The following is a 13,730-nucleotide window of genomic DNA, read 5'->3' as shown; positions in this document are numbered from 1 at the left end:
GGAAGCCCCGCCCCCTCGAGCCCCGCTCTGCATGCAGGCAGACAGAGAGCAGAGCAGCGAGTGTGCTCTGATCCGCGCTATTTTAATAATCGTTTTTAGCGTGCGGGCACCGCGCTACCTTTTTAGTATCTATATACCGTGCAACTTTACAGAGTAGTGTTAAAAAAAAAAAAAGTATTTAAATGGCTCAGGCACCGGAAGGAAGCACCGGAAGGAAGCACCGGAGGGAAGCACCGGAGGGAAGCACCGGAGGGAAGCACTGAAATCTGCGCTGCTTTTCGGTCCGGTCCGCTTTTCGGTCCGGTAGGTACCGGACGTATTGGAACCCAACCCTAGCTACAACCAAGGTTCATCCCTGCCAGCGTCTGCCCATTTTTGCCTTTGCTTAGTTCTTCTTATGTTTTTGCTGACAACACCCCAAACTTTATCATACTCATACATTTCTGATGTAACTGACTGACACACTTTCCAATTGTAGCCATTTCTTTACTTAAATACCTTTAATTTACCATCATCCATTGGGTCCTTTTCTGTATTCGTCATAGTCTAGGAGCCGGGTTATGACAAATTGGGGGCTTGTTGGTCTTTTTCCTTTTTTTTTCTTCTAGCTAAGATTTGGGAAGGTCTAAGTTTGGTGCTTTTGGGCATTTGGTACCTAGTCGTGCGGTTTGGAATTTGTTTGTTTGCAGCATTTGGGTCAATTACATTAAAAACTATCTGAAGATTAGTTTTATCGTAGCTCTTGCTATTTGGAAATAAACCCTGATTTGCTTAAGGTATATGAGCTCGTGCCAGATGGGTATCACCAGCGTTTTAGGTCCTTTAGTGACCAAACATATGTGGAGTTGGCAAGAGACGTTAACTGCCCTTGACATAACTACTTTTAAAGATCTGTGGGATTTAATGATTTGGGAGCAGTTTAAAAATGTTCTTCCAGATTGTATTGTGACATACATCATATGCTGCATCATCATCATACACATATATAAACTCTGAATTGATAAGCTGATACAATGCATCTTTGCTTTGATTAACTGAAAACCTAATAAACCAGAGACTGGAGTACCTTGTCATTTAAATAAATATGTAACATATATATCTGCAGTTATATGCCACCCACCTGTATAATACTCTAGGTTCAGGAACCCCACCATGATGATCACTCCACACATCAGGATCAATGAGAAGATGGCACTTGCACATGTTAAGAAGGATAGGCATTCTGCATGTACGAAACAGTCCACAGTGAGATTCACACAACTTCAGATTGACTAGGATTCAAATCTCACAATGACCGTGGTGACTGACCTGATAACGTCTGGAAGGGGTGGAGCAGACTGAACCTGCTGAGGATTACAAAAACTGCTGTGATGGGTAGCAACAACAGAACAGCCCAAGCAATACTGGCCACTGCTCTCCAGCAAACAACCTGAAGAGAAGCAAATCAGTATTATACACATAAATCAATAACCTACCATTACAGCGCAGTGGCTAAACCGACAACGTATTCTGATTCTTAGTTGTCAATATGTTATAAAAAGCTATATTAGGCAATTCCAAAAGGCCTCTAGATTTTTTGCATATCGATGATCTTCAAAACCCTTTCCAATATTGATTATTCACAAGCTGTAAACCTGGGTGAACTGAAATGCAAAAACAGTTGAATCTGTCAGAAGTTTAAACAAGACATAGTTGGTAAGGTTTACCACTCCATCATGGGGTTAAAAATATCCCGTTTTTGAAAAGATAAACAAAAAAAATGGACACAGATTATATGAAATGTTTATCCAATTAAGTACATTTTATATCCAGTTTAACATTTAAGTGATGGACTGTTATTATTATGTCCTGCCATGTAACAGGCTTAACGATTACTTGACCAATCAAGAAAATAATAGGCAGAAAGTAATCCTAATCTGCGGCCCGGGAGGTTTTATTGAATCGTCTTTATTTTCTGTTCTTCTGAGATAGAAACTATTGAGCAGCTGCATTTTAGTTGCATATATTTCATGTTGGAAAGACAACTCGGAGTTATTGACACAAACAACTGCATGTACACTTGTATGGTTTTATTAATTTGATCATTTGATAATTTTGATCATTGCGCTGGGTAACTCATTTCACCCTAACCAGTGCAAAATAATTTTTGGTTGAAAAAAGATGTAATGCACAGCGCTGTGCCATAAGTGTCTGATTTAATATGGAATATATATAATTATCTTCATGAATTTACACTTACATGTAATTGAATATGTATTAGCACACACACAACGTTTTATATATATATATATATATATATATATATATATATATATATACACACACACACACACACATCTCACGTACCCCCATTTGAGAACCACTGGACTAATATACCACTTTTTTGGATTTATTTATTCTTGATTTGGCTTATTTCTTTCTAAATAAGCCTCACAGTTATATTAAAGATGAATGTAAAAAATGCACAGTACAAGTACACGTTTTTAGATATTTGAATCGCCTCTTGTATACAACGTTACGTTAACTAGGTTAGTTAGTTAGTATTACTTTCTAAAGCTAATGTTAACGTAATCCGCTTTTAATAATCTTGTTTAGTTTTTCCTTACTCCGGTTCTTTTTTCCTGTAAAATTTGCTCAAAAATTGTGCAAACCTTTATTTCTGAGTTACACATTTCGTGTTCTTTAACTTGTGTTTTGTATTTGGAAGATATAGCGTTATTAGCGACGCTAACAGACCGTTGAACTAGCATAAACATTAAAGGCTACTTGAAGTTAGCACGCTAGCAAAACGTCTTCTCTTTTTTGAAAGAATCATTCAGTTTAAAGACTCACCTTGCGGATAAACCAACAACTTTGCTCCGTAGAAAACATGTTGCTTGGATGAATGGAGAGCCAAACAGCGACAATAATCTCTTCGGCTCTCCTGCTGTCAAACTATTTTCCACCGTTTTCCATATCGCGCCACATGCATTCAAAGGACCCTTGAAGGACCCCGATAAAAAGTTGCCCGTGTTCCTGCCTGTTGGCAGTCTCCCATCCACCCGGATTATGTTTAATGAATTTATTTAACAACAACACAAATATATGTATAAATGTTAGTCAAGCAGTCCAGTCCAGTCAATGCACGCTTGATTAAACGAAATAAAGTCATAAATAATAGCATTTAAAAGCTGCTTCAGTTAAATGTTGATCTATAAAGTTTGATTTAAGATAGTTACACAAATACTGAAATACCTACATTGTCACAGAATCACATTACACAATGAGACAAAATGCCAGAAATAACATGAATTAAATAGTATCTCATTTTCCTGTTATTTACAGATTTATTAGCTATATTTCAGCTTTACTTTCTCAATGCAGAGTGTTAATGAATATCAGTCAATGAGTCAAGTCTATTCTTTATTCCTTTTGTTTCATCGTGCATGAATGCTTTCTTGTCATGATGATAGCCATTTCCATAGGTTGGAAAACTGTGTTTATCCAAAACGGGTTTGTCATGGTTCCAAGAGAATGGATTGGTCTCAAAAGCATTGACTGGAAGTGTTTGGGATGAATTAACGGACATCTCAGTTTGAACCGCTTTATGAACGAATGGTTTCTGCACAGGTTTCTGGACAATTGCAGGGAGGGCAAGTTGCTCCCTTTGGACCTTCTTGTCTTCCCACAACTTCAGCAAGCGGCGTTGATTATTTGTCATATCCTTGAGATTTTGCTGCAACGATTGCACTTGATCCTCTAAAAGTGTTTTAGAGGTGACTGCATTTGCCAACTCTGAAGTCAAATCATCAATGGTCAGATTCAGTTTCCCAGCCTTCTCCACCAGGGAACTGCACTCACGGTCCTTTTCATGCAAGTCATCGATTATATCCTTTGTGGTCTTTCCACTGAATTTAGGGCTGCACTCAAGTCCAATCTCAGTACGAAGAGCCTTCACTTGTTTCCTCAGCTCCTTGTTGTCCATAGTCAAGGTCTTCAGTTTCTGTCTCACAGCCTCAGTTGAACGGATCCTCGACTCATACTGTCTGAGTTTCTCTCTGAGAACACTTTCTCTGTGCATGGCATCATCTCTTTCCTTTCTGCATTTCTCCAAAAGTTTCAATGTCTCAAATTTGGACACTTTTTCACCTTTCCCATTTGAAGTGGCCATCCTATGGTAATAGTTTTCTTAAATGTTTTTACTCACAAGTTATTCAAATAGTCCTGGAGCATTATGTTGTTAAATCCACCTCACACGCTGCTACATGCCTCAGAGTGAGGCCGGTGACATTCCTCCAACAGGGTTATCCGTTTGACAGGCAGCTCCTGTGTAACTCAAAGCTGAGGCTAGAATGACCATTAATTAGGGCGCCACCATCCCTGGGACAACGTTTCAAGTGACACTAGTTTTTTTCTTCTATTTTGTTAAATAATCTGAGAATTTGCCCTGGTGAATCAATACCATTATGAAACACAGGTTAAACAGAGGTGCCCTGTGTGTTAGGTGCTGACCACACACAGTGTGCCTGTAGAAAGAGGCGTTACATACATAAGTAACATTTTCCACTGCAGGTGAGCTGTGCATCCAAACAGTGACACAGTAGATTATATCAGTTTGCTCAACCACATGACAGTTAAGATAGATGAGCTGGAAAAAACTGTCGCAGCAGCCAAATGTCTACTCTAAAAGTCAGACTCTATCTTTGAAATGTTGATATAATCCAAATTAACAACAATCCCTCCCGTAAATATTTAAAATGCCCAACTGTTGAAATGTACCGACAGCCTTTAATGCTCTCAGGAGTTGGGGGGATTTAAGGTTGTTCTACATAAAACTTTGAGTTTACTGAAAGAAAAATTTAAATATTAAGCATTTATATGATGTGACTATCCAGTCACTTAACTCTGAATCAAGAACATGTAAGAAACTAAACGCACACTGCAGTGATAAGGTTTAATGTGTTTTTGTGTAGCCAAAATAAAAGATGGCGATAGTTTTAGTGCAGCTGGAGAATAAATGGCAGCCAATCAGTAAGAAGACTTCTGTGACTCCTGCAACATGTTAAACTAATTTACAAAAAAATGTCTTCCTGCTTGAAACATATAAACACACCTCGCGGCTGAAGAAAAATAAATAAATATTAGTTGCACTTAGACACTGCCTTCTTTATGTAAAGACAGAATGCAACTTATCTGTTCATAGTTTCATTTGTGCTTGAACATAGGCTCCAGGTTGACTGTAAATCATTGTCATAACATCTTTATTATTGATGGTTTCATTAATAAATGTGGGTCCCACAAAGACCATTTTTTATTTTCTTCCAATGAAACACTCATTGAGAACAGACATATTCAATTTGATCAACTACATTGCAATTCATTTAAAAAAAATGTTGCACAAGTTGTAAATACCTTGGACATTTAAAATGGGTCTTTGGCATTAGTTGTGGGCACTTGCGGTTAAATCAGTTAAAGCAAAATACAATTACTTTATTTGTACATAATAAGTCCGACCCTTAAAACAACACCTATAATTGTTGTACGGAATATTAGTATTTTTTTTACACAATGTACACCGACAAGACCCCATTAACTGAATAGAAAAAAATGCATATACAAAACGCCTTTGATGCTACCAACATTACTGCACAGACTGGTTATCTAAATATTTCAACATAAGAACCATAAAGCGGTAAGCTACTATACTACAAGAGATTGTATGTGCCGTGTGACACCATACCCCTTTAATCTTTCAGAAAATGTAGAATCCATCCCATTAGAAATAACATACTTGGTACCAGTGTTCATTTTTCAGAGGTCATGAAGTTTTACCAAGAATGCACACTGGGTTTTAAGGTCTTGAGCCAGAATGTCCGAGTGCAGGTGAAATCCAGACGACCCGTGACCTCATTTCCACAGCAAGCCAATTCTCTCTAATAAGGCAACCGGAGAACCTGCAATTTAAAAAAATAATAACACTTGCTTTGGGAAGGGGAAGTCCTGTAAAGGAAGTTGTTCTGTCAGGTGTTCTGTTCTAGCAGGTCACACACAAAAAAAACAATCTTGAGCTAAAGCCGATAAAAATAGGCCAACCATGTAGAGCTGCTACTAAGGTAGGAGGTCATCATTCCTCCTACAAGTGAATGCAAATTTTAATCGGCCAAGGGAAAGTACATGGTGGAGAAATATGACTTGCGTGTATCAGTGCATTTGTACAATGGGACATGGCTTAAAAAGCGCCTGGGTCACTATTGGTTACCTTCAGTAAAAGAAAGGCGTTCATGTGGGTGAGGGTAATTTGGTCCCCAATGTTGCAGTAGAATTGTCAGCTGGTAGTGCTGGCTCTGGTTTGCTGAAGAAATAGGTCTAAAAAACAAACAAGGAAAGGAGAGTAAAACAACTTGGCAAAAAAACAAACAAATACAGTATTAAGAGAGACTACTGATCTATCAAGAACTAAAGTCTGTGTGTCTATTGTGGAATATTTTTTATGTTTTATTACTGTTTACTTATATTTATTACAAGTTTCTTATTCTACTACTATCTCTTGCTGCTGTAATCCTGCAATTTCCCCACTGTGGGACTAATACATCTTATCTTTTCTTATTAGTAAGAGTGCAAGAACTGTTCAGTGTTACAAGAGAGAATACACATTCTTGCAATCCATTCATTTTAGTCAACCTTCAAACCGTCAGGCTTACTTTGTAGGCTAATTACATGAATGTGACCAGACATATGATACCTCTGTGCACCTGACAGTATTTCACTAACAGACCGTTCTCACAACAGTTAGCCAATGCAGTCACAGTTTCCAATGAAGAGAGTCTCCTCAGAGGGAGTTAACATGACACTATATAGGTATAGTCATTTCCTAGAAACCCACATGGAGAGACAAAAAAGTCTGTGTTGCGTCGGTGATTGACACAGACAAGTTGGGTCAAAGCTTGGCCAAGCTACTGAGATCTTTGAGGAGAAATGAGAGTGGGTCAATCATTGTTATCTACACCAAGATAGACAGGCAGCTGGAATCAAAAGGATTTACAAAGATGTAGTTTGCCAAAGCAGGTTGTATCTTATTTCTTGGAACAGATTTATTTTCCATACCTCCCAAATTTGTAATTAATCCTAAGAGTAAAGTTATGTAAAAGTAACATCATAGACCACAATTACCTTACAGCCAACAGCAAGCAGAACGTTGAGCACAACAATGGCCGACATGATTGCTATGATAACTTTAGGGTGGTCCTCCCTGACTGCAGGCCAGAAAGTCATCACCAGAACTGAGCCAGAGAGGCAGAGAGCCACCACAATGGTGCACCACCTCAGCCATTCATAAGGGAGAATCCATAGGACCTTATGGAGGAAACAACAGTGCATTAGATCAAATGAGTTTCATTTTATGAGAATTAATAGGCACATTGAATGCTCGAAATGTTTCATGATACAAGGGGAAATAAGTATGAATCAACTGTCAATATTTGTAATGAAAGGTCACAATGTTTTGTATTAGGCTATATGCATTCATTATATACAGGGTTCTAATATCAATGTAAAAGGTACATTATATTACTGAATCACATGCTGTGTGCAAAAGATATTAAATAAATAAGTCTGGGGATATTCTATATATTTTTTTGTTATCAACAAATACATTGAGAAGACGAAATCCAACAAATAACTTATCCTATACTGACTATTATTGTGTGTGTACCCAATCCCACACACATCGCCCTGCTGTCATTAAGTATTAGTGCACCAAATGTGTATTAATCCACAACTGAAAATATTCCTCAATCAATGCACCGTTTGCTCTTGTTTGAGTAATGTTTGCTAAGAACTAGAGTGCTGAACTGGTTTAGAGAATTACTGAGCCTTTTGAAAAATGAAACTATAATTCTGTTGCCCATCTTTTTTTATTTTACATCTTCAATTGGAACCGATGGGCTTGGGCTGAGTGTCACAGACTGAAATTGATATTCTGAAATTAAAATTGTAGTTCTTACCACTGCTGGTATGTAAATCGCAAGGGAATATCCATACACACAGACGATCTCCATGAAGGAGTATGACACCAAGTTCACGATCTTGTTGTTTCTCCATAGCAGGAAACCCCACAGGGCAAGGGGCACAAACCAAGCATAGCTGAAGATCGCTGTCGCAGCTATTGTCACTAGGAAACAAAGCAAAATAAGAGTATTTAAGCCAAATGTAAAGTATCCTCTTCCATTCAACATGCACAAGTGAGCCATAAATAACAACAAATAACAGTACTTACCTTTTTGAAACTCTGGGGTATACTTGTAGTTTGGTTTGCCTAAGTGCACCAGAAAGTTGGATATGTTTCCACTGATGGCAATAGCAAACACAAGGGTGGTGCAAATCCAGAATGGTCCTGAAAGCACACATAAATACATTTGGACTTCAGTTTGTGTGCCAATTTGTTTTCTTTAAACAGCATTTGTTACAAATATTACAAAACTTAAGATAAAGAATAGGGAAACACATTTCTCTTAATTTCCAAACCAAAAAATGTTAGACAACCTCTTATTATTATTGTTTAACATAGATGTTAAACTGTGTGTGTGCGTACCATATAGATCAGGATTTCTACGAAGGTAGACATGAATGAAATTCTTGCCAGGCCATGGCAGCACTGATCCAATGATTCTTTCCTTAACCTGAAAGAAATGTTAATAACCATTACACGTGTTAATGTAATCAAAGCTACATTTGTTGTGACGCCCTCCATATTACACGACAAAATGTAACAGTCGTTAAAAAGTCATTAAGTTGTAAATATATTACGTGATGGGTCTCGACGTCAAAAAGTCTTTGGTAGTACTCAAATGTCCAGAAGGGGACACTTTTCTTTTGCCCAGAAAGAAGCTTCAGACAAAAAAAACATGGAGAAAAGCCAAATTAATCAAACAATATTTGTTGCAACAACATTTAATAGCTGACAGAAATGCGTGAAAAAGGTTCTCGTGCTGGTCCTGTGCAGACCTCAGTCTTGTCGTCATTGGCAAGTGAGTCCTCGTCATCCCCATCAGGAGAGAAACCAGCAGCTTGTCGCTGCTTCTCAGGTTTGATATCGTCATCCTCAATACTAATGGTGGTTGCATCTCTGTTGGCTTCCAACAGATTGCCAGCTTCTTCAAATTCTAATTTCATAGAATGGATGAATTTAAAACGTTAATCCAAAACTTGGGATAGTTTTTACTGGGTAAACTATGCATTTGTTTCTACCAAGAAGTGTAGCAGCTTAATTACATAATAAAAAAAACAACAACAAACTGTGGAGGACACTTACCTTGAAATTGGAATGGGTCATTTGTCGACGCCATTGACAAGGATTCACTTTCCGGGGTTCGCCTCACAGTAACGTATGGGACAGTTAATGACAACTTACTTTTGGGCAAGCTGTGGAGGAAAGAATATAACAGTTTAAACTCCTGGGGATGATTATTAGCTCCTCGTATCTTAGTTTTAAAGAATACGTAGTAAATGATGAGCAATACAAGAAAAGGTTAGCTCAAGTTAGCCAAACCCAATTACTTGACAGCTCATCAACAACTAACATTAGCTTAGCTGTCTAATGGTACATTCGCTACCGTTAGCTGACTGCCTGACGTAACTTTAGGACTGAGAGTCGCAGAGGCATTTCAAATTCAGAGCACAGTTTGGGGTATTTTTGAAACAATGCATACTGACCAAATAATTGACCAAAAGTCATACAAATCATTTCAGTTCCGTCAGGTTGGTTGAACAGGACATACAAGCCAGAGCCGTTTAATGAGAGTCACGTCATCTTCAATGGACCATTATTGTTTTTACAGCAATGGCGGTTCATGCAGCCTAGTTCCCGGATGTTAGCAGCGCATAGTAGCCATAGGATACGGCACAGCTGTGAACGACACGGGTTCTTCTTCTTCTTCTGGTGTTACAGCGGTTGGTAGTTTATTGGTGTATTACCGTCCCCTTCTGCTCCGGAGTGTGGATCAGACAATAGATTTACGATTTATAAAGTCCAAGCCTCTGGCCACCACCTCATCATCATCACCCTATCCCTTCTTATCCATCACATCCTATTAAAAAAAGACAGTGTCCCTTCAGAAAGATAACACCCTAACCTGTGCTCTCTCACTCATGCTCAGTAATCCCTCATTGCCTCAGATTATTCCTCACATCTTTCTCTGCGTGTCATTACAACTCAAACATACGTGCTGAACTGACTCTCTCCTGACATCCCTCAAACAAGCCTGTTGGTGTTTCACTATCATTTTCAGTGTTTTGTTTGGCGCCCAAGGCCCCGACCTTAACCTTGTCGACCCCGTTTCCTCTCTCCTGTGACCTGTGACACTCTTTTTGGGCTCAGGATGAATCTGAGCATATCAACAACTTTCCCTGTCTAATTTTTTCCACTTCGTCATTGTGCAACCAGCAGTGCCATCTCCACTGTGTGAACCCCTAGATTATTGGATGTTCTTTTGTTGATTATAATTCCTTTTGCTGGTATTGACACCCCATATCCTGTCTCTCCTCTCTCAGGTTTCTTAGCACTCACTATACTCTTTCTTTCTACCTGCAGGGCAGGTGTTGGCGATGCTCCAATACAAATTCGTAATGCCTCTGCCTGAATCACATCCAATTTCCCTATATGAGAGTTGGCTGCTGATCCATTCGCTACTGACATAATCCAACACAGATCGTTTCAAGGCCACATACATTGTATAGCACATTTAGTTATTTTCCTGATTAAAAAGACCATTTGATTTTGTTCTACTGAGAACGTAAACCCCTTATTATTTTTTATCAGAAGTATGATCCAGCGAGAGAAGTGAAATGGAGTTAGAGAGACTGGAGAGGAACATATCAGTAATGTACCAAAGACCAATTCCAGTGACAAAAATTAGTAACTCTTCTAGAGTATTTAGGGTCAATCAGACTCATGAATAGAATTAGAGAAACTTTAGTTTTATTTATTTTTGCTTCTTTTGTTTGTTTAATTATTTAGTTTTCTTTGTTTGTTTTTCGTCGGATTAGAGTGTAATTCTTTAGTCTTCACACTCCAGGTTAGTGGGTGGCGGTAATGCACCACAGAGCTGTTTGCCAGCCGCCATTAAAAGCAAAAGAAGCAGAAGAAGAAGTAGTAAAGAGACGATATGACTCTCATTAGACGGCTCTGGCTACAACAAGGACAACTTCTAAAAACGCGCAAGCGGTTAATAACTTTGCGTAATAAATAAATTAGTACTAGTGAAAAAAGTATTTTAATACTTAGGAGTCCTTTTCGTCTTGGCTTTAGCTCAGGCAGCGACCATGGATTAGCTAACAAGCGAGCTAACGTTATCTGGAGTTTGTTTTGGTGGAGGCTTCAGCCGTCTAAAGAGTGTCGTCCTTCCCACAGGGGAAGAATAAAGTGCGGACCTTAGCATGGACAATAGCCCCATTTATGTCCGAGAAAGAGGCAACCTCCGCCGTGTCGGTGACATTGTCCTGGCACAGCCGAAGCCAGTGTCCTCGTGCAGAAGGACGAATCCGTTCGTGCTGAGGAAAGAGCACTTCATCTTCACCTACAACGCGGAGGGAAGTCTGCGATACACCACGAAATCTCTCTTCGACATCGCGCTGTTGTTCGTGGCCGACAACATCCACCACGTGGACTCCCTGGTGGGCTTCCCCGAGCAGATAGGAGATCGGCTGTTTGCAGCCGCAGAGGAGAACCGTGTGTTTTTAAACGCAGACATTTCTCCGAAAGCCCTGCAGTTGTTCGGCGACGCATACGGGGAGATGGTGCTCGGGTCCCTCTGTCTGAGAAACCGGTGAGTGATAGAGCCAACATGTGTTAAAGCCTCCCGGTTTGACCTGACAGAGACGAGCAATGATGTTCTCGTGTCCCTTTCACTTCTGCAGGTTTCCACTCTTGCACGAGAGGATGGATGAAATAAAAACATTTAACAGTTTGAAGTCTTTAGACTTGTTTGGCTGCAGACTGGGCGATGAGCATGAGATATTCCAGCATCTAACGTCCAGCTCATTGTCCAGGTAATAACTGATTTCTTAGTCCCAATGGCGTGATGTGGAGTGTTTCAAGGCCAATGTTACTATTGCTTCTGCCTTTCTTCTTCAGCAACCTAATCCAGCTTTTCATTGGCGGTAACGGTCTGTCAGACGTCGGCCTACAAAGATTGACCGCACCTATCCGGATGCTCAGGAAGGGACTGGACCGTCTTCAGTTACTTGATGTCTCCTGTTAGCAACCAAAATATTATCAGCGGTCACATTTTAGTGGCAGCGCAAAATACCACCACCTCCAGATTATAGCATGTAGAAGTTGACATCCATCATTATTATTTTTCTTGTACAGATAACCCCATCTCAGTGAAGGCTCTAAGACACCTCACATGCCTCCCCAAGCTTGAAAATCTGGATGCATCTGGGACCAGTTTGAAGGTACAAGGCTAATGGTTGTGTGTAACTCTTGGCTGCAGTTTATTGTGATGGAGATGTGTAAATGTATTTCATATATCCAGTTTGGCACTGGATTGAAGACAACCATATGGGACCTGTTGGGGCTCATTTATTCCGAGAAACCACTGGACACCTTTGATCACTCAAGATGTAAAACAGAAGGTTGGGCAGAGCAGGTAAATGTTTTCAGACGTTGATAATCGCAGACATATGTTTCTTTAATACAAGCGATGTAATTTGATTTGGGCTAAATGTTGCAGATGTAGTGCTGTTTAACATCTCATTAATAAATGCATTGTTTCATGTCCAGGTTGTGAACCAGTGGGAAACAAATGGCTCACAAATGCCAAAGCAGAAGAAAGTGGATGAATCCAAAACATCAGCCCTTCGCTTTTGTAAGATCATTTTGCAGTTTTTAAGATTATGATATATTATCGAAGATAGTCTTGAAAGTGTTTTTGTTCTCCAGTTGGCAGGCAGAAGTTTGTCAGAGAAGTACTGAATACCGCCCCTTCGGTCTGTGAGAGCGAGACGGAGAGACTGCATTTCTTCAGGCCTGCAGCAAATGATGACATACCAGAGAAACGGAATCCTCCCACAATAAACTATCAAGAGACGCCTTCCTTGGACAATATCAAAAAAAGGCAGCATCGGTCGGGAAAGCGTGACGGTTCACATCGAAGTCCTCCAACAAAACGTTTGTCCTCATCAGCGCTTTCTGCAGAGGACATTGACTTGATGAACAGCTATTGTTGAATGCAGCCACGCAGCATGTCACGCAGAGCGGACACAGCTTGAACATGTTGTTTAACCGGTAACATTTGCTCCAGTGAACAATGGTTTTCAGAGATTATTAACGCTGCTGGACTGCAAACACCTTTTTCTTGGACACAGGTGGTGTCCATTTTTATAAATAAAGTTTAGTATTATTTATATGACCACTTGCTTGCCTGACATTTTGTTGTTTTGAGACGCAATCTAGCAGATTTTTAGTTGATATTTTTTTTTTTTAACTGAAACTCAATGCCAAAGTACATGGTAAATAACTTACGGTGGGAGCCTTAGTCTGTGCAGTTCTGCTGCAAATCCAATTACCACACAGCAAACCTGGAGGCTGGGGAGTATACCAACGCTTCCTGTACATAGCACACAGTGTGAGGAAAAGGGGGCATTGCAGGCTATTTCAGCCATTACTACAATCTTTTTTGTTTTGGGAAATTGCTGCCTCTCCGACATGTCGCCTAACAGCAGCACTGTGTCATTGATGTCATCACAGAGAG

General features: G+C 39.7%; 4 protein-coding genes across 4 annotated transcripts in view; 1 reads left to right on the top strand and 3 right to left on the bottom strand.

The window, feature by feature from the left end:
* ndc1 (NDC1 transmembrane nucleoporin) overlaps positions 1–2,871 on the bottom strand; it is a gene marked incomplete at its 5' end in the record, with an annotated part of 11,173 nt that extends 8,302 nt beyond the window's left edge. Inside the window, 3 exons of the mRNA XM_079217927.1 lie at positions 1,121–1,222; positions 1,309–1,429; positions 2,833–2,871. Coding sequence (XP_079074053.1) covers positions 1,121–1,222; positions 1,309–1,429; positions 2,833–2,871 — 262 coding nt within the window. The remainder of the gene's footprint in view (positions 1–1,120; positions 1,223–1,308; positions 1,430–2,832) is intronic.
* Positions 2,872–3,367: 496 nt separating this feature from the next.
* On the bottom strand, positions 3,368–4,150 carry LOC306748989 (uncharacterized protein; the record flags this gene model as incomplete). Its single annotated transcript, XM_079232228.1, has 1 exon — positions 3,368–4,150. The coding sequence occupies one exon, from the start codon at positions 4,148–4,150 to the stop codon at positions 3,368–3,370; it is 783 nt and encodes a 260-aa protein (XP_079088354.1).
* A 1,073-nt stretch (positions 4,151–5,223) lies between these two features.
* On the bottom strand, positions 5,224–9,783 carry yipf1 (Yip1 domain family, member 1). Its single transcript, XM_079218154.1, has 10 exons — positions 9,691–9,783; positions 9,290–9,399; positions 8,983–9,140; positions 8,785–8,865; positions 8,570–8,657; positions 8,255–8,371; positions 7,983–8,149; positions 7,150–7,332; positions 6,239–6,345; positions 5,224–5,933 (listed from the first exon to the last, which is right to left on the bottom strand). The coding sequence occupies exons 2-9, from the start codon at positions 9,321–9,323 to the stop codon at positions 6,259–6,261; spliced, it is 915 nt and encodes a 304-aa protein (XP_079074280.1). The 5' UTR covers positions 9,324–9,399; positions 9,691–9,783; the 3' UTR covers positions 5,224–5,933; positions 6,239–6,258.
* A 1,414-nt stretch (positions 9,784–11,197) lies between these two features.
* On the top strand, positions 11,198–13,375 carry lrrc42 (leucine rich repeat containing 42). Its single transcript, XM_079227453.1, has 7 exons — positions 11,198–11,801; positions 11,893–12,024; positions 12,110–12,231; positions 12,347–12,432; positions 12,513–12,626; positions 12,761–12,845; positions 12,920–13,375. Exons 1-7 carry the CDS (start codon positions 11,413–11,415, stop codon positions 13,204–13,206), a joined length of 1,215 nt encoding a protein of 404 aa, XP_079083579.1. The 5' UTR covers positions 11,198–11,412; the 3' UTR covers positions 13,207–13,375.
* The last annotated feature ends 355 nt before the right edge of the window (positions 13,376–13,730 follow it).

This window comes from Taurulus bubalis (genome assembly GCF_910589615.1).
Source record: "Taurulus bubalis genome assembly, chromosome: 1".
In the NCBI taxonomy this organism is placed as follows: Eukaryota; Metazoa; Chordata; class Actinopteri; order Perciformes; family Cottidae; genus Taurulus; species Taurulus bubalis.
The sequence above is the reverse complement of the archived record's forward strand: the minus strand, read 5'-3'. Positions and strand labels throughout refer to the sequence as shown.